The 17,160-nt window shown below is 48.2% G+C and overlaps 7 protein-coding genes across 7 annotated transcripts; 4 read left to right on the forward strand and 3 right to left on the reverse strand.

Annotated features, from left to right (window-relative positions):
• Window positions 1–238: 238 nt before the first annotated feature.
• Window positions 239–1,353, reverse strand: GLAREA_01090 (uncharacterized protein; the record flags this gene model as incomplete). Its single annotated transcript, XM_008085848.1, has 2 exons — window positions 239–264; window positions 318–1,353. 2 exons carry the CDS (start codon window positions 1,351–1,353, stop codon window positions 239–241), a joined length of 1,062 nt encoding a protein of 353 aa, XP_008084039.1.
• Window positions 1,354–1,422: 69 nt separating this feature from the next.
• Window positions 1,423–2,052, reverse strand: GLAREA_01091 (uncharacterized protein; the record flags this gene model as incomplete). Its single annotated transcript, XM_008085849.1, has 1 exon — window positions 1,423–2,052. One exon carries the CDS (start codon window positions 2,050–2,052, stop codon window positions 1,423–1,425), a length of 630 nt encoding a protein of 209 aa, XP_008084040.1.
• Window positions 2,053–2,902: 850 nt separating this feature from the next.
• GLAREA_01092 (uncharacterized protein) lies at window positions 2,903–3,571 on the forward strand (the record flags this gene model as incomplete). The annotated part of the gene is made up of 1 exon (XM_008085850.1): window positions 2,903–3,571. The coding sequence occupies one exon, from the start codon at window positions 2,903–2,905 to the stop codon at window positions 3,569–3,571; it is 669 nt and encodes a 222-aa protein (XP_008084041.1).
• Window positions 3,572–4,027: 456 nt separating this feature from the next.
• GLAREA_01093 (uncharacterized protein) lies at window positions 4,028–10,145 on the reverse strand (the record flags this gene model as incomplete). Its single annotated transcript, XM_008085851.1, has 2 exons — window positions 4,028–4,632; window positions 4,685–10,145. 2 exons carry the CDS (start codon window positions 10,143–10,145, stop codon window positions 4,028–4,030), a joined length of 6,066 nt encoding a protein of 2,021 aa, XP_008084042.1.
• A 510-nt stretch (window positions 10,146–10,655) lies between these two features.
• Window positions 10,656–14,716, forward strand: GLAREA_01094 (Calcium ATPase, transmembrane M; the record flags this gene model as incomplete). Its single annotated transcript, XM_008085852.1, has 2 exons — window positions 10,656–14,551; window positions 14,599–14,716. 2 exons carry the CDS (start codon window positions 10,656–10,658, stop codon window positions 14,714–14,716), a joined length of 4,014 nt encoding a protein of 1,337 aa, XP_008084043.1.
• A 252-nt stretch (window positions 14,717–14,968) lies between these two features.
• GLAREA_01095 (Ferredoxin reductase-like, C-terminal NADP-linked) lies at window positions 14,969–16,135 on the forward strand (the record flags this gene model as incomplete). The annotated part of the gene is made up of 1 exon (XM_008085853.1): window positions 14,969–16,135. The coding sequence occupies one exon, from the start codon at window positions 14,969–14,971 to the stop codon at window positions 16,133–16,135; it is 1,167 nt and encodes a 388-aa protein (XP_008084044.1).
• Window positions 16,136–16,720: 585 nt separating this feature from the next.
• GLAREA_01096 (uncharacterized protein) lies at window positions 16,721–17,135 on the forward strand (the record flags this gene model as incomplete). The annotated part of the gene is made up of 2 exons (XM_008085854.1): window positions 16,721–16,853; window positions 16,912–17,135. 2 exons carry the CDS (start codon window positions 16,721–16,723, stop codon window positions 17,133–17,135), a joined length of 357 nt encoding a protein of 118 aa, XP_008084045.1.
• Window positions 17,136–17,160: the final 25 nt, after the last annotated feature.

The following is a 17,160-nucleotide window of genomic DNA, read 5'->3' on the forward strand; positions in this document are numbered from 1 at the left end:
TCTCAGAGCTTAGGCGATTGCGTAGAGAAAAGCAATGTAATGATTATTATGAACAAAGCCAACAGAATTATCGCTTTTTGACTCGACAATGCAGAGCATTAATCTCCAACATCCGTGCAAAGTTCTTCCAAAATGTGCGGAGATGATGTCCATTCAACGTAGAAAATAATTGATCCTGAGGCAACTAAATAGATTCACATCCCAGACCATGAGAATTTAAAAGTCGATTGACTTCTATCTAGTGGCAATTCCAGACTACCGCAACTATCCGTGTCCCATGTTAGCACATGTACAGGGACCTTTTTCGCACGAGTCACTGAACCAATTGAAACTTATTGTGGCATGGTATTTTTCGGTTGATGGCTCGTCAAAAGTGTTGACGAACTCGAGAACATTCTCAATTGATACCATAACCTCTGGATGAAACCCGTGAACGTAAAACGTCCAACGATAAAACGAAGCGCAAGAAAGAGAATGATTTTCGGTGAGTGTCGAAGATGATTCGCGGAAGTTGTTGTAGATCTCTTCCAGTGGATCTTCCGAGTGTATCATATCTGCCCAAATACGATTTCCGAAGTGTGCGAGTGCCACATAAACAAAGCTGGTGGGCTCTTGGGCGAGTTCGTTACCAACACGGTCGTACATAGGTATTCTAACGGAACCTAATGACAACACAACATAAGGCTTAGCCTGTCGGTGTGGGAATGATACCGAGAAGACGAAGTCTTCTGTGCTTTTTATACTAGCACCATATAAATAACGAGTTTCGGCTTCTACCAAAAGTGTGTCTGGAGCAAAGTCGAAATCATTGCCAACATGAAAAGTGAGAGTAGAAAGAGGTAGCCTTCTGAACCTTTGTGGTACGCGATTTTGAGCTAATTTAATGTATATAACAGTGGCGCGGGCTTTCGAAGAGGACTTGATTTGTGAAATTGCGTCGAAAACAATCGATGGATGTGCCACTCTCTCGAAAGTGTCTATGGCCGCGCCAGGTTTTCCTTTCAAAACTATTTCGATTGGAGAAGAGAGTGATTTATTCCTACAAGCAAGATATGCGACGTAACAAGGAAAGTATGAAGATCTCACGATAGGGAGCTGAATCCGAGTGCCAAAATTCGTCAAAGCATACTCTGGCTGAGGATCTCGGTTGGCGAAAAGCACTGCGTACTCGTCATAGTCGATACAAGTGAGATTGCCGCAGAATCGGAATCGCTCCGGAGATGATGCCAAAAGACCATTTGGATAATCATTGGGGATATTCCATACGAACAAGGTGTGATCAAAAGCAGTTTTCATGATCTCCTCCTGCAGTCGTATGAACGCCTTCATACCCTCTCCGTACAGGATCGGCATGTTAACGTCGAACTGACCCATAAGACTGTAGGCCAAGTCTTCTTGACGTGTCGCCTGTCTATCACTTGCCTAAGACATAATCTGTGCAACATTTATATCGCTCGACAGGCCGTCTTGTAACACACTGATGGCTATGTTCGTGACTTTGGGGACTCTTTCCGCCATTTCTGACTTTGAAGCGATATATTCCCAGTTCTTGGCAAAGAAAGAAAGTGCGACTGGTGCGACGAGTTCCTGCAGAGTCCACGCGCGTTTAAACCAAACACTACCTTCCACACAAGATATCTTGGGATCCCAGAGATTCAGGTCGGCAAATGACACATCTTCTAGATATGCATAGCACACCACAGCTTGTTGATACCAAATGTACATAGAGTTTATGGCCTCTGAAAGCTCAGCGCTGCTGGATTTGTCGATGCAGCACGTATCGATCCACACGTATTCGAGTCCTTCAGCCAAAGCCTGTAAACAGCAGCCTACCACCTTTTCATGCCCTTGACCCTTTGAAAGAGTTATTCCGTCCTTGACATCTGTGAACTTTAGTTCTTCAGCTGGATTTCCCCAGCGATGGGAGAGTATGGCGTAGCGCGGGATATCAGAGAAATGCTCCTCAAGCGAAATTAACAATTGAGGTTCTGGTGCATTTAAACCACCGACTAGATCGCTAGGCTCCGCCTTCTGTATCTTTAAAAGACGCATTTTAGCAGGATGTTTGATGAATTTGATGTTTCGCAGCTGGCTGGTCAAACAAGTTGGAGTAAGGCTGGGACGACTTGCACGTTCAGCCGCAATGGCTTTTGGTCATCAACAGATGCATGCATGTTCAAGGATTGCGCAGTTAGCCGAGAATATTGTCTAGATCCCAAATGCTTATATCTAATACATATCCAGTTGAATCAATGATTATGAATCAATAAGTACCTTTAATTATTATCTCATCCGGCGAATGCGAACACAAGAGAGATGTTTATGAATAGAGGAAAATCTGCGACTCACCTATGGCCTATGGAGACCAATTTGAATTATTGATTATCAAGTCTATACCCTGTAGCTCCCAAGATCAAAACCTCCCACAATCGAGTTCTCCGTTTGGAGATTATCAAATTTAGGAGGAAAGGGGAGTCATTTATTAAGCGAATGCCAAGAGATGAACTCCTTTTCATGTAACGAAAGATTAGTTTTTGCGACGGTGAATGTGAAAAAGAAAAATTGTCCGACGAAGCAAAGAATAATACATACGTGTATTTAAGTCCAGTCATGGTCACTCTGTACACTTTGTCAATTTTTAGCAATTTTAGCAACCACAGATTGTGAATGCACAACAGTCCTTGTGGAACATCATAGACCATCAATCAAGATTACTATCTGCGGCTGGTATTTCTAACCTCCAATTTTTTCACTCCATACAGGAGCATGAAAGTTGCTTGACGGTCTTCGGAATTGAACACCTATCATTTTTTCTACTTAAGCGTGTCTTATATCTTCGGTAAGTAATATGTACACCCAGTCGCTCTCATTTCTATCCGCTGATCTGTATAGATTATTCATCATGACCGAACACACCATCAGCGTCGTCGACCCAAGTCCCGCATCCCTCGAGAAAGCCAACCCAAGCATAGCTCCGAGCACCGAGACAACACCAACCACTCCCCTCAAAGAATTCCACCTATTCCCAAAATTGATACCCGAACTCCGCCTCAGAGTATGGCACTTCATCTGCCACGAACCCGGAACCGTTTACATGGACTACATATTCCAACCCGACGTCCCGGCGAGCCTCTGCAAGTATCCCATATGTCGCAACAAAACGTCCGTCCCCCCACCAGTCTTCCATATAAACAAAGAAAGCCGTACTGAAGCTCTACGAATTTTCCGCGTCTTTATCCCCCAACAAAAGCTTCAACAACACGCCAACATCGCACAACAAACCGTATACTTCAATCCCCACGTCGACACAATCGTAGTACGGGAAACCTATGTCAGTTTTTTTACACGTCTTGTTTTAAACAGCTTGAGTAAGAATGTACTGGTAATGATTCGGTTCTTGGAGTTCAAGTCGGTATCTGTGAACGACGAGTGGTGGTTGAGTCGGGAGTTGCTTTATAGTGGGATTCGTGAAAAGGAATTCACTCCACATGATAGTTTAGTATCGTGCTTCGTGAGCCTCACTAACATTGAGACGCTCGCGATTGTGGTTCTTTCTATGGTGGGCAGGTGATGACCGATACACTTCATCAGTTTTGCAATTCAATTCCATTGCAGGTTAAGGGATATAGAGTCCCTCAAGTGGTGGTCAAAGATAGATTCGCTAGCTTACGCGCGGTCATACCTGGGGCTGCCGAGAATATACTTCGTTGGAATTGAGACTTTTGAGTTCGAATTCCAAGTATACAAGATGCCAATAGAATAGAGTCATAGTTTTGAAAAAAATCAGAGAACAGGATGTAGATCCCAAAAAGCTTGTTTATTACTAAGTCCCCAAACTCCTTCTTAGCCCTCCCGAAAAACAAAATCCAATAGAGGGAGAATGCTCGCTAGAAGAATGTACCTGCCCTAATATAAGAGGGGCCCAAATATGATACAAATTACACAGTTTTCTTACAGGCGAGCTAACTCGACTTGCCGATACATATACTAGTCCGGCAGGATATACCACGATCACAAATCCAGTAATCTAAGTTGGCTTCTCACCCATTACATCAATATATCCTCTACCCTTCTTTTTCTTTGCACCTACTCGCTTTGCGCCTCCTGTTGCCGGGCCGAGAAGATCATCAATACTGCTAGCATTGCTCATTCCGGTACCTGGACGACTAGGCGGGGCACTTGGTGGCCCATTAACACTACCATTACTAGCAGAGCGGGCCATTGCTAATGGTCCGGGTGGTGCTAGGGACGGAAGATCCCCAGTTGATGCAGCTGGCCCATCATCCTGAGCAAGTGGACTCGGACCTTTGGCGCTCTCTGACGCCGAGCGCACGGCAGGGGGGCCGCGAAGCGGAGGGGCAGCTGCGCCGAGAGGGGTTCCACTCGCCGTTCGTGGTGGCCCTGCTCTGGGAGGAGGTGGTGTTGCTGAAGGAGTTGGCGCTGTGTCGCCACCCTTCTTGTTGATCCATCTTTTTAGATCAGGATCATAATAAAATGAGCTTTGCTCGCCAAGCTTCGCTCTGATGGGCTTGTTTGGTTGTGCAGACATATCTGCAGCTTCTTTCTTTCCACCACCAAACCAACCACCAAGTCCCCAGCCTTTCTTGGCAGGTGCTGCATTGCCTTTCTGAGCTACAATCAGTTAGTTGTGAGCAAGTAGCAATTGGGAGAGTCTGAGACTTACCATCTGCCTCAGCAGCCTTCCGGAAAGCCTCTTCGGCTTCCCGGTCCTTCTCTGCCTTTGATTTCTCCCCAGTGGCAGATGTCTTCTTGGGGATAGATATATCATCATCATCATCATCCATAAATGATTTCTTTCTAGGCTTGGTGTCGATTGGTGAATCTGGCTCATCGCCCATACTAGTTGGTTCGTATGGAGTGTACCCACTACTTGGCGGCTCATACCCCGTATTGGAAGGCTCATAAGTATTGGATGGAGGGCTCGAGTTTGTGTTTACTGTATCATCTTGTTTCGATGTGGAACTAGGAGGTTCATAGCCATAGGATGCGGAGCCGTTGGAGTTTGTCGGTGGCTCGTAACCATAAGGCTGAGCCCCATACTGTGTTGATTCAGATGGTGTATTGGGGTTGGACGGATCAATATTTACGGTATCGTTCAAAGATTGTGACGCATACGAGCCTGTAGGCAATGGATTTGATGTGGCGTTTTGTTGAGAGCCGTAAAGTGAATCATTGGCTCCGTAAGGGGAATATGGGGTTTGCGGCGAGTAGTTTGAGTTTGTTTGTGAGTTATAGCTATTCGGTGCTGGTTGCGATACCGGTCGATAATCCGACATTTGCCGCTGCGGTTGATAACGTTGGTGTTCTCCGGATGACCGTGACTCCATTGATGTCCGAGGCTGGGAAACATATGAACCGCCGCTCTGGGGCTCAGGCGTGTACGTCCTGCCAGGTGCGTATCTAGAGTTTGTCTTGCTGCTGGCTGCTGAACCCGCGGCGCTGTTAACCATGAGCCCGCCATTGTAACCCCCGTAAAGGTCAGAATTAGAAGGTGAGCGACTAATCGTGGGAGTACCACCAGAGATCCTGGCAAACGGTCCAACCTCCGAACCTCCAAGCGTGGAAGTACTACCGCCCGCCGAGGTGTCCTCCTCGTCTCCAGCCACGAACTTACTGAGCTTATCCCACACACTTCCAGAAACTTGGCTAACGGTTGGCTTGGAAAGCCATGACGAGGACTCGGATTTTGGTGATTGCTTCAACCGCTTACTTAGGTCCTCTAATGCTGAAACGAGAAGCGCATGGTGATACGGTGATCGTTTCGTTTGGGAGGTGACAGAGCTGGCCACAGACTCGCAGTACATGAGCGCTTGCTCGCGGTAGCCATACTCGGCTAATATCGCAGCGTGTTGAAGTTTGTAGACTGACAAGTGAGGGTAGGAGACTGCTATATTGCCGGTGCTCGCCAGAGACATTCCATACTCAAACACTTCACTCAAAAGTATCGGTTCCATCTCTTTGTCAAACTCAAACGGCTGACGTAAGTGGTCGGAGCCAACGAGAACAATACTAGAGGCAGGGTCGTCGATGCCACCAAAGCTGGAAACGCTTCTGGCAAACAAGTAGCAAATATGAGCAGCTTCGGCGCGACCATAACCAGACAACAGCTTGCCCAGGGCGTTAAGAGCTTGGACATCATCGGCGCTCCTGTTGCTTAACACTAGTCCGAGGGTTTCCCGCCACCTATCAAGGCCTTCTGTTGCATCCTTGGAAGGACCAGTAGAGCTTGATGTGCTGACCATTTGAAATCCTGCACGAGCGGAAGGCGGAACAAGTTCATCAATGCTTTCTTCAAAATTCCCGGCAAAAATTTCATATAAAGCAGCCAGAGATTCTGTATTATCCCCAATATTCCTGACCTCCTTCTGCACGAACTCTTGTGCGACTTGTCTGTATAAGTCGCGCGAGACTGTGTTGGATATCAACATTGCGTGGGCCCACAGGCGCTTGTCAACAGCCTCCCACACGGCCTTTTCTCGTTCTCCTCGAAGTAAGTGTTTGCGTAATTGGTCTACAGATGTCGGGTCAACAGGGTCGGATCGTGAGGCTGAATTGGAAGACTGAGAAATTCCAGAGAGGTCTGCACCAGTTGCATATATTGCCGTTTCACTAGCGTTATTGTCGTCGAGTCCAGGGCTCATAACGTCCCTCACAGCTTTGTCGACCGCCGGGTTCCCCTCCAGCATGCCGTCATTCTCAATAAAAACTCTCAGAATCTTCCAAAGCAATATACGCTCCTCAAGCCGCTTATCTTCGTGGCTGAGATTGTGAAGAGTTCGTAAGTAAGAAGCATCTTGCTCTAAGAGTGCAACGCCAGCGTTCAACCAGTTAATAACGTCTTTCTTCTTCGACTTTCCCTTCAGGGGACCAGGAAAACTAGTGAGTCTTTCCGGAAGAGGATCAACTGTTTTTATGTTGGCAATCTTCACTTCGCCGGGACTTCTGATGATCATGGGCACGTTCTGGTTCATCCCATAACGTGGAACATCTTTGGGGAAAGAGGTGACGAGTGTCCCGCCCACACCCCAAGCAAATACTGGTGCACCCTTCCAGCGCTGCAGAGGGTCGTGCTCGCGTCCATCATTCGGAACAACAAAGTTGAGACTGCGAGAAGCAGCTCTTGTTCGATTTTGAGTTGTGTTCACCGGTGGAGCAATTGGCTGGAAAGTGGAAAACCCAGTCTGGTTTCTAGGTGACGTTGGAATCTCAACGGAGGCTGGACGCTGGTATGGGGCAGAACCGTTCATCTCGAGCCTTGGGCCACTGAGGGCAGACCCGGGCGACTGAGTGAGAGATCTCCTTGGCGGCATAAATGATGGTGGCTCGCTCCTAGCTTGAGGCGGCTGCTGAGGAAGATAGCTCGAGCGCTTAGAGGGGGATAATGAAGGTCGAGCAGTGAATGCTTGCGCTGGGGGTGGGGTGCGCGGGGGAGGATGCATTGAGTGAAGAGGTTGAGATGGGTGCGAGTTGTTGGGTATAGTATGGGTAGAAAGCGATGCCTCATTCTCGTCAACTTCTTTCATTGGCGGAAGAGTGTTGCTTCTTAGATTCGACTCATAGCCAGAGGAGCTGACACGATGATCGGCTGTGCTTTCTGTCCGATGGGACCTTGGGTCCGGGTTCCTTTCGAACTGAGCTAACGGGCTAGACGTACGAGGCTGATGAGCAAGAATAGGCGGCTGTACGTATGGCTGCGATTGTTGACGGGATAGTGCAATGGGTGGGGCAGGCGAGTATCTCGACTGCGCTACGGGAGGAGGTGCACTCTGGCTCGATGGCTGTAACTGTGGTGGCGCTGGAGAGTATCTTGATGCCGTGCTTGGTTGCGCAACTACAGGATTCGACGGCAGGGAAGCATACGGACTGACTCTATCAGGCGCGACCAGACCTGCGGGGGGAGCACTTATCGGATTCAGGGGCTGTTGCTGATACTGGGCTGGATGTACAGATTGCCCATTTGTTGGTGTAAAGTTCTGGGGTGGCGCGGAAGGTTGTCCATATGAGTTAGCGGAGGGAATAGGGGCATAACTCGAGTTCCTCGGCGCTGGCTTTGGCCGGCTGGACACTGGCAAATCCTCAAAGAAACCACTAGCAGAAGGACTTGGGCGTGCCGGGACAGTCGACGAGGCTTTAGGTTGCTGGAATTGATTCTGCTGCACTGGCCCATTACTACTTGTTGGCGGAGACAGAGCAGTTGAGGTTCCTCGAGGTGGTGGCATTGCTTGTGGATTCATGCTCGAACTTCTTGGAGGAGGCACGCTAGCCAGAGAAGCGTTACTGAATCCACGTCCCATGTTCTGCATGCTTGCCCTTTTGCGGGGTTTCACTACCTCCATGGGGAGATCGTAAGGGGACTGGTATCCGCCCTTTGAGCGATTTGCAAAGCTCTGTGCTTTTGGCATGTCAGGTCTGGGTTGCTGTGATTGCGAGGAGTTGGTCAGACCGGCGCTATACGGTGTAGAGATCATTGGGGCTGCTGTAGGTTTTGACAAATCCATCAACAGTGGCGCTGCGGGTGCATAGTTATGGGCAGATAATGGTGCGGGCGGGTTACTCGAGCCCGCTGGGAGATATCTGTTGCTACTACTCGTTGGTCGAGCTGTCTGTGGCGAGTAACCATTAGTACCAGAAAGTACAGTTGGCGTTTTTACTGCGAAGAAATCTCCCGATCCAGTACCAGTACCAGATCCAGCAGGCTCATCGGGATCATCCAAAAAACCTTCGTCATCACTGCCAAAAAGCGCTGAAGGGTCGAGCGGTCTACCGCTCTCCACGGGTTCATCGTCTGGGAGTAGCTCGTCGTCCTCATCGTCCAAGAACTCGTCACCTGCTAGTGCAGCTTTCCATTTTTCAGCAAGATCTGCCTCGACAGCATCTAACTCTAATGGGACGCCCTCTTTCGAATTTTCGTGGGCTGGAACATCAAGTTCTCCTATTACCTGAGAGATGATAGTGCTAGCTGATGCAGCAATACCGCCCCCAGTTGCTCGATGAAAAGACGTTTGTTGCTCGTCTTTGGGTTCTATAGGGGTATCGAGTATATCATCCTGTGGCTGCAAATGCAAAGAATCCATAACTTGCATGGTTGACTTTCTTTCAAGGACCGCTGGTGGAGATGTTTCCTGTTGTTCCGTGTCCTTGGACCTACTAACTTGGGCGAAAAAGTCGTCTCCTTCACCAGTCTCAACATCCCCCAGAAACGCCGAAGAGCCTTGACCGTTGTTTTGTACTTCCTCGTGTTGAAACAATGGCACCCCTTCTTCGTACCGGGCAGTGTCCTGATCTTGTGCCTGCTCATAATCACCCCCATAAGATCGCCCATAAGCTGGTAACGATTCTTCCGCTTGGCCCGATTCCAGAGGTGTTGACGCTTCGGAAGTTGAATTTGGATTCGCAGCCTGGTGAGAAAAGCTCGCGTTTTCATCAATTGTATCATCACCAAACATCTCGCGTGGTTCCTGCTCAATCGCATTCATGATAGATTCCGCTTGACTTTGGACCATTGTCTCCTCCCCATTGTCTTGTGCTGGATTGTGCAGCGGTGGTACCGCAGGGAAAGAATTTGTCCGGTCGGACTTGGCTAGCATTTTGAAAGGGTTGGTGTCGTCTTTGGACGAATTCCATTCCGGATCAACATCATCGTCCTCGCCCCAACTGACGTCGTCCGAGACTGTCCGCGCGAAAGACATGGTGCTCAGGTGCTTGTTTTCGTGCTTAGGACCCTCAGAAGGAAACTCTGCCAAGGGGAAATCGATTTCGTCGTCGAAATGATCTGCTGGATCAACGCTTTTATGCACCGGAGATTCCTGTAGCTCAACACCCCCCGGGCTGGAAAGAGACGTGGTAAGCGCATTCCGCAAGCTGTTCAGCTCCGCATCATCGCCATTGTCTTTTATGCCGGCGATGGAGGGGTCTTGTACTGGGACTTCGTTTCGTCGCGGAGGATCTGTGTCTGCTGGCGGAGTGCTGGTGTTGGAATCTGGGTTCGAGGCCTCGGTTGCTTGAATCTGCTCAGGCAATGCGCCAAAGTGCGACGAGTCCTGCGACGGTTCCTCTGTTCGGTCTGTCAATGAATTTGGCATCATGGCGGGATGCCATGACGATGTCGCAGACTCGGACGCCATCGCAGAAAGTGGTATCTCAGAAAGAATCGAATACTATTATTTACGTTAGCCGTCCACCATCTTGGTATGATGTCGATGTGCATTGTACAAAGAGGATTGAAAATGCATCAAACCTGACTTACTTATACAACAATAGCGCTAAAAAACAATTCAAATTAAGTAAGGTTGCGCAATGTGAAAAGGCGAAGCCATTTAATCCGAATGGCGAGAAGACCGGTTGTCTTGAGACGTGAGATGTGGTTCCAGTGAGACGAGGACGAGATAGGAGTCGGAACTTTCGCGACGAGGCGAGGCCAGCTTTCAGAATCGTGGCCTTACAGCCTGAATACCTCGCCAACTCAACGCGTGGCTGAGACAAAGACAAGGCTACCGTAATTCACATCTGCTTCAGGAATCTGGATACGTTTTGGCATTTCGTTTCGTTTCGTGACAGCACAAACTTTGGCCGACTTATCTCCTCTGTGTACTAATGTGTGGTTGGATCAAACGGCATCACCGCATCAATGAGGCATGTCGTCGAGACCTCTCCATCAACCAGAGGACCCCAATTCACCTGCGGATGATTCGGATTCCGACCTTGATCTCGATATCCAGGAGCTAGATCCCATCACAACCTCAAGTCCTGCCAGCCGCGAAGGATATCAGGACCGCTACACTCGCGACGAGCGGCGATCGGCGCACATCCCTCTGAGAAACCTGCGCATGGGAGGCTTGCGAGGACCAGGGAACCGAAATAGAGGATATGGAGATTTGGGCAGAAGGCGGGACACGGAGAGTGAGGACTTACGCGGTTTACTTGCCGATGAGCATGATGGAAGATCAAGTCGAGATGATGAGGCGAGATCCCGCAGCGCGCAGGACGATGCGCCGTTGCTCTCGTCGAGAGATCGCAAACGGCGACCTAGTATGGATGCTGCTATCAGCAGCATGAGTCGCCTCAGTTCAAGAGTTAGGCTACCAAGCTTCCTGTCATCATCCAGTGCGTCTATAGCACTACCTGCCGATAACGAGAGTAAAGAGGAGGAACATGACCCGGCGTCATCTAGAACTGTTTCGATCGGAATGCCACAAGCTACAAGATTCCCCCCAAATGCCGTCTCCAACGCGAAATATACCCCTTTCAGCTTTTTACCTCGGACCCTGTATAACGAATTCTCTTTCTTTTTCAACATGTATTTTCTCCTAGTCGCGCTTTCACAAGCCATCCCGGCGCTACGGATAGGATATCTTTCGACTTATATTGTTCCACTGGCTGGGGTGTTGGCAATAACACTGGGAAAGGAGGCTTATGATGATATTGATCGACGACGGAGAGATTCAGAGGCGAATTCAGAGGGCTATACCGTCCTGGTATTTGATAGAATGGGTATGGGTGACGTGGACAGATATCGAGCGAAGCGCAAATTAAAGTCAATGACCAAGTCAAAATCGAAAAGAAATTCTCTGGTTCAACCTGATCGACTCTCCGATATTCAAGAAGAGGAAAACAGTCTTGGGGGTACGGGATTACGCGCATCCCCAACCTCAAGTGTGCGCGAGGTGACGAAGAAGGCAAGGGATCTCAAGGTTGGAGATGTGTTAAAACTCAACAAGGATCAACGACTTCCTGCAGATGTAGTAATCTTAAAGAGTTACACCAACGAAACGACGTCAGACCAAGACATTCCTAGCGAGCATGAGGACGAGGAGTTATTGCTCGACACGGTGTCCGATTCGCCCTTGGATAAATCTAATGAGCCGGCAGATGACGAACGTGAATCAACATCAAAGGCTAGCAATACTCCATCTGCAGATGCAACAGGTGTAGGAGAGACTTTCATTCGGACAGATCAGCTCGATGGAGAGACCGACTGGAAACTCCGCCTTGGGTCGCCGCTCACACAACAACTTGAACCAGCAGAATTCACCCGCTTAAGGATAGTGGCCGGAAAGCCAGACAAGAAGGTTAATGAGTTTCTTGGTACCGTAGAGCTATTGCCTAAGCGTGGTGGTTATGATACAGATGTGCCCAAGCCTGACCCCGTTGGAGAAGCGCCAGATGGCAGCTCTGAAAACGAATCTGCACCGCTCACGATTGACAACACAGCATGGGCAAACACAATTCTCGCTTCAAATGCAACAACTCTCGCCGCAGTGATTTACACCGGGCCTCAAACAAGATCTGCGCTTTCCACGTCTGCCTCTCGGTCTAAAACTGGTCTATTAGAATACGAAATCAATTCTTTGACCAAGATCCTCTGCGCGCTCACTCTGACTCTGTCCATCGTTCTAGTTGCACTAGAAGGGTTTGAACATGTCGCTGGAGTCGCATGGTACGTGAAAATAATGCGATTTCTCGTACTTTTTTCAACTATCGTACCAATCAGTCTTCGTGTAAACTTGGACATGGGGAAAACGGTCTATTCCTCTTTTATTCAAAAGGATCATGGAATCGAAGGTGCGGTGGTCAGGACTAGCACTATTCCAGAAGAGCTCGGTCGGATAGAGTACCTCCTCAGTGATAAAACCGGTACTTTGACCCAGAACGAGATGGAAATGAAGAAGATTCACGTCGGCACTGTATCCTATGCGAATGAAGCCATGGACGAAGTTGCCTCCTACATAAAACAAGGATTTTCTGTTTCAGCTCCTACGGATGCAAGCCAACCTTCAGTGCTTATTACGCCATCGTCAACGTTTGCTGTTTCCACCACGAGTACAGCTACTCGTACTAGACGAGAAATAGGCTCGCGTGTCAGAGACGTCGTACTTGCGTTGGGCATATGCCATAATGTAACACCTACCATGGAGGAAGAAAACGGCGAAACGATTACCTCTTACCAAGCTTCGTCGCCTGATGAGATAGCAATCGTCAAATGGACCGAGGCTGTCGGGCTTCGTTTGATTCATCGTGACCGTAAAGGAATGCTGTTAGAATCGGTCGAAACAGGACGCCCCGCTGTGCGGGTTCGAATCCTCGAAGTTTTTCCTTTCACCTCGGAGGGGAAACGCATGGGAATCATTGTTCAATTTCTCGATGGTACTGAAACGTCACCAGTCCCCAACATTGACGCTGGAGAAATATGGTTCTTTCAGAAAGGGGCTGATACCGTAATGACCTCCATTGTGGCGTCGAACGACTGGCTCGACGAAGAAACAGCTAATATGGCTCGGGAGGGTCTCCGAACTCTTGTAGTCGGTCGGAAGAAAATGCCAGTAGCCCAGTACAAGGAATTTGCTTCCCAGTACAGAGAAGCTTCTGTTAGTCTGAACAACCGTGATACCGGCATGGCAAATGTCGTTGCTCACTATCTCGAGAAAGACTTGGAACTGCTTGGTGTTACTGGCGTAGAAGACAAGCTGCAGAAGGATGTTAAACCTTCGTTGGAATTACTCCGAAATGCAGGTATCAAGATCTGGATGTTGACTGGTGACAAAGTGGAAACCGCTCGTTGTGTTGCAGTGAGCGCCAAGCTCGTTGCTCGCGGGCAGTATATCCATACGATTGCCAAACTTAAGCGCAAAGATGAAGCTCAAGATCATCTTGACTTCCTAAGAAGTAAGACGGACTCATGTCTTCTAATCGACGGAGAAAGTCTCTCATTCTTCCTAACACATTTCCGGAATGACTTCATCTCAATGGCGGTTAAGCTCCCAACAGTTGTAGCATGCCGCTGTTCGCCAACACAAAAGGCTGACGTTGCGCTCTTAATCCGAGAGTACACAAAAAAGCGTATCTGCTGTATTGGAGATGGCGGTAACGATGTCTCTATGATCCAAGCTGCCGATGTTGGAGTAGGTATCGTCGGAAAGGAGGGACGACAGGCGTCACTGGCGGCGGACTTTTCCATCACTCAATTTTGCCACCTGACCAAACTTCTGGTCTGGCACGGTCGGAACAGTTACAAGCGCAGTGCCAAGCTCGCACAATTTGTCATACATCGTGGTTTGATCATCAGTGTATGCCAGACCATGTACAGCATTGCAATCAAGTTCGAGCCAGAAGGGCTGTACAAGGATTGGCTGTTGGTGGGATATGCCACTGTATATACTATGGCGCCCGTATTCTCTCTTGTTCTCGATCGAGACGTTGACGAGAAGCTTGCGAACTTGTATCCCGAACTGTATAAAGAACTGACCACCGGGGATTCGCTATCATATAAGACGTTCTTCATCTGGGTTCTAGTTTCTATCTACCAGGGTGGCATTATACAAGGCTGTTCTCAACTCCTGACGGAAGTTGATGGGCCACGGATGGTTGCTGTTAGTTTCACGGTACTGGTCCTTAACGAACTCATCATGGTCGCATTTGAAATTACGACGTGGCACCCCATCATGATATTTAGTCTCGTCGGTACACTACTCGTATACGTCGGATCAATACCTTTCCTTGGTGGGTATTTCGATTTGAAATTCATGTTAACACCGTAAGTTCCTCCAAACTCTTCATCTGTATTATTCTAACTTGACTCAGAGGATTTTTCTGGCGTGTGGCAGCAATAGGAGCGATATCACTCATTCCTCCTTATTTATTTAAACTAGCCCGACGTGCGTACAAACCGCCTAGTTACAGGAAGGTTCAGGGTATATAGGTTGGAGGGATTTATCATTTTCATTAGCGGCATAGCGAACGGTGTTTTAGATAGGCTTGGTTATGTCATCAATATATGTATCATTATGTTTGATTTAGCGCTAGAACTTCATCACTTTAAATGATATAGTTTGTGGCAGTTGCGGGTGCTCTGAATTATCTGTATTTCCCGTCTTCACCGCCTTCTTTACCCTTGGTGGCAGAAAGTGCGTCATGACTTGATATCAAATAGAAATTTATCTCGAGACTCGCAATGGATTTAATACGGCCAGCCAAAACCCGATTGCATCTGCTCAAATTTTCTGTCAAATCCGGTCGGTTCCGTGTGTCCAACCCCTTACAATGTCAGTCAAAGGCATCATATGCTAGACTGGTAAACTATCGAGCTTTCAGCTCGACCGTTCGGGGACATGAAGAGCAGCGTCAACATAGGGTAGCTCCCGACCCATTACCTCAACGTAATTCGAAACGAAGCCGACGGTCAAACGTCTTCAGATATGTCTTCGTTGGCAGCCTAGGTATCGTAGCGTTTGCTTTTATCTATAATCAAGTTGGAAGCACATCTCAATCCGCCATATTCGAACCACCACGCTTCACACCTTTCACGATCACTCGCCGAGAGATCGTCTCTCCGACCAGTATCCTCATTACTATTCGACCCTCCATACCGCCCAATTTAATTCCATCCGATCCATACGGCGAATCATGGCGACGCGGTCCTTGGTCCGTCGAGATCAAACAACCACAACTCCAAATCGCAAGATCTTATACACCTCTCCCGCCAGGTGCAGATGACGAACCAGGTGACCTGCGGTTTTTGATACGAAGAGAGCATAAAGGGGAGATGAGCGGCTATTTGTGGAGTTTGAAGGAGGGAAATGATATTTGGCTGAGAGGCCCGAAACGGGAATACGAGTTGGGGGAGGATGTTAGTGATGTTGTGTTTGTGGCTGGTGGGACGGGTATTGCACCTGCGCTGCAAGTCGCACATACACTACTGGAAAGACGAAATGGGAAGATCAATCCTAATATACGCATCTTCTGGGCGAATCGACGTCGGGAAGATTGTCTTGGTGGTAACGGAAGTGACAAACAAGAGCTTGGACCCGTTGTACGGGTTATCGATGAACTTCAACGTAGACATCCTGGGAGTCTGAAAATGACATACCTGGTTGATGAAGACGGGAGTTATATCGATCAGAAGAAGATATCTGCTGCTTTGAAAGAGAATGCGGGGGTTAAATCACAGCCTATCATTACGAGGATTGACTCTAAGATGATATTTGTATCTGGCCCAGAGGGCTTTGTTGAGTTTGTTGCTGGGGGAAAGAGGTTTGAGGGTGGGAAAGAGGGGCAAGGCACGTTGGGTGGATTGTTAGGTCGGATGGGTATCCGAGATTGGAAAGTCTGGAAGTTGTGAGATGGTCTATTATCCGCAATTCCCTCTCACTCATATGATACCCTCTAAAGTTTTCGGTCAGCCGATCTCTCCTCAACAATCTTTAGTTTCAAGAAACAAACAGCTAGCGTTATCGAGAGGTCCTCGTAGATTATCTAACAAAATCACCCCTATAACTCCAACCAACCTGCAAATTGCGCGTTAAAGAAGTCCCCAACGTGGCTCTGCTTGTCGCGAGTTTCTCGGTGTGATGTGCGACAAGGAGCTTGACTGATCAGCGAGCTTTCTGCAACTACAATCTGTTCTAACAGGGCACTTATTATTCGTGTGAATGTCCAAGTTCGAAATTCAGTTGCCCAAGCGCCTTGAGGTGTCAAATCAGTGGCCTACTTTTCAAACCGTAACAAAAAAGTTGGTATTGGATTTGAACATTTTCAATTTTGGAATAAGTATACCGCTCATCGGACATTTTCCAGCTTGTGTTCTTCCACAACTCAAGCTCCTTCATACATTTCAACATATTACCACTTCAGGGACGCTTCTAGTCTGTCATTCATTTTTCTTGAGAGCCAAGTTGTTCGTTCTCACATCACACTACCTGACCAAATGGCAAAAGGCGCAACCGCAGTTAAGAAACCTGGTCTTTCGTCCCTAGCCAAAATATTGTTTACAAGAGCAAAGAAGCTCATGACTAAAGAGTATCGGGGATGTACGGCATTCGACAAGGAAGAAGCCGAGTGTAAGTGGTTGCCGACTTCATGTTGGACTTTCTACTGAAATATTAAAGTGTTTGCCAGATGATGCAATGAGAGTTATTGACGCCACAATGATCAATATCCTAAATCCGCGTGGTGTTTCGCAAGGAAAAGTTTTGCATTATGAATTCGAGCTCAGGTTCTGGTGGGATTCGTGGGGTGTCGAATGCTGTTCCCTTCTTGAGGATGGGCAAGCAGCAGGCCCAGCTCTAAAAGATGCAAGGATAGATACTGGCCGTGGTATGAGGGACGCTACATATGGATAACACATGTCAAGGACTTGGTCTATCA

Source organism: Glarea lozoyensis (genome assembly GCF_000409485.1).
Source record: "Glarea lozoyensis ATCC 20868 chromosome Unknown GLAREA3, whole genome shotgun sequence".
Lineage (NCBI taxonomy): Eukaryota > Fungi > Ascomycota > Leotiomycetes > Helotiales > Helotiaceae > Glarea > Glarea lozoyensis.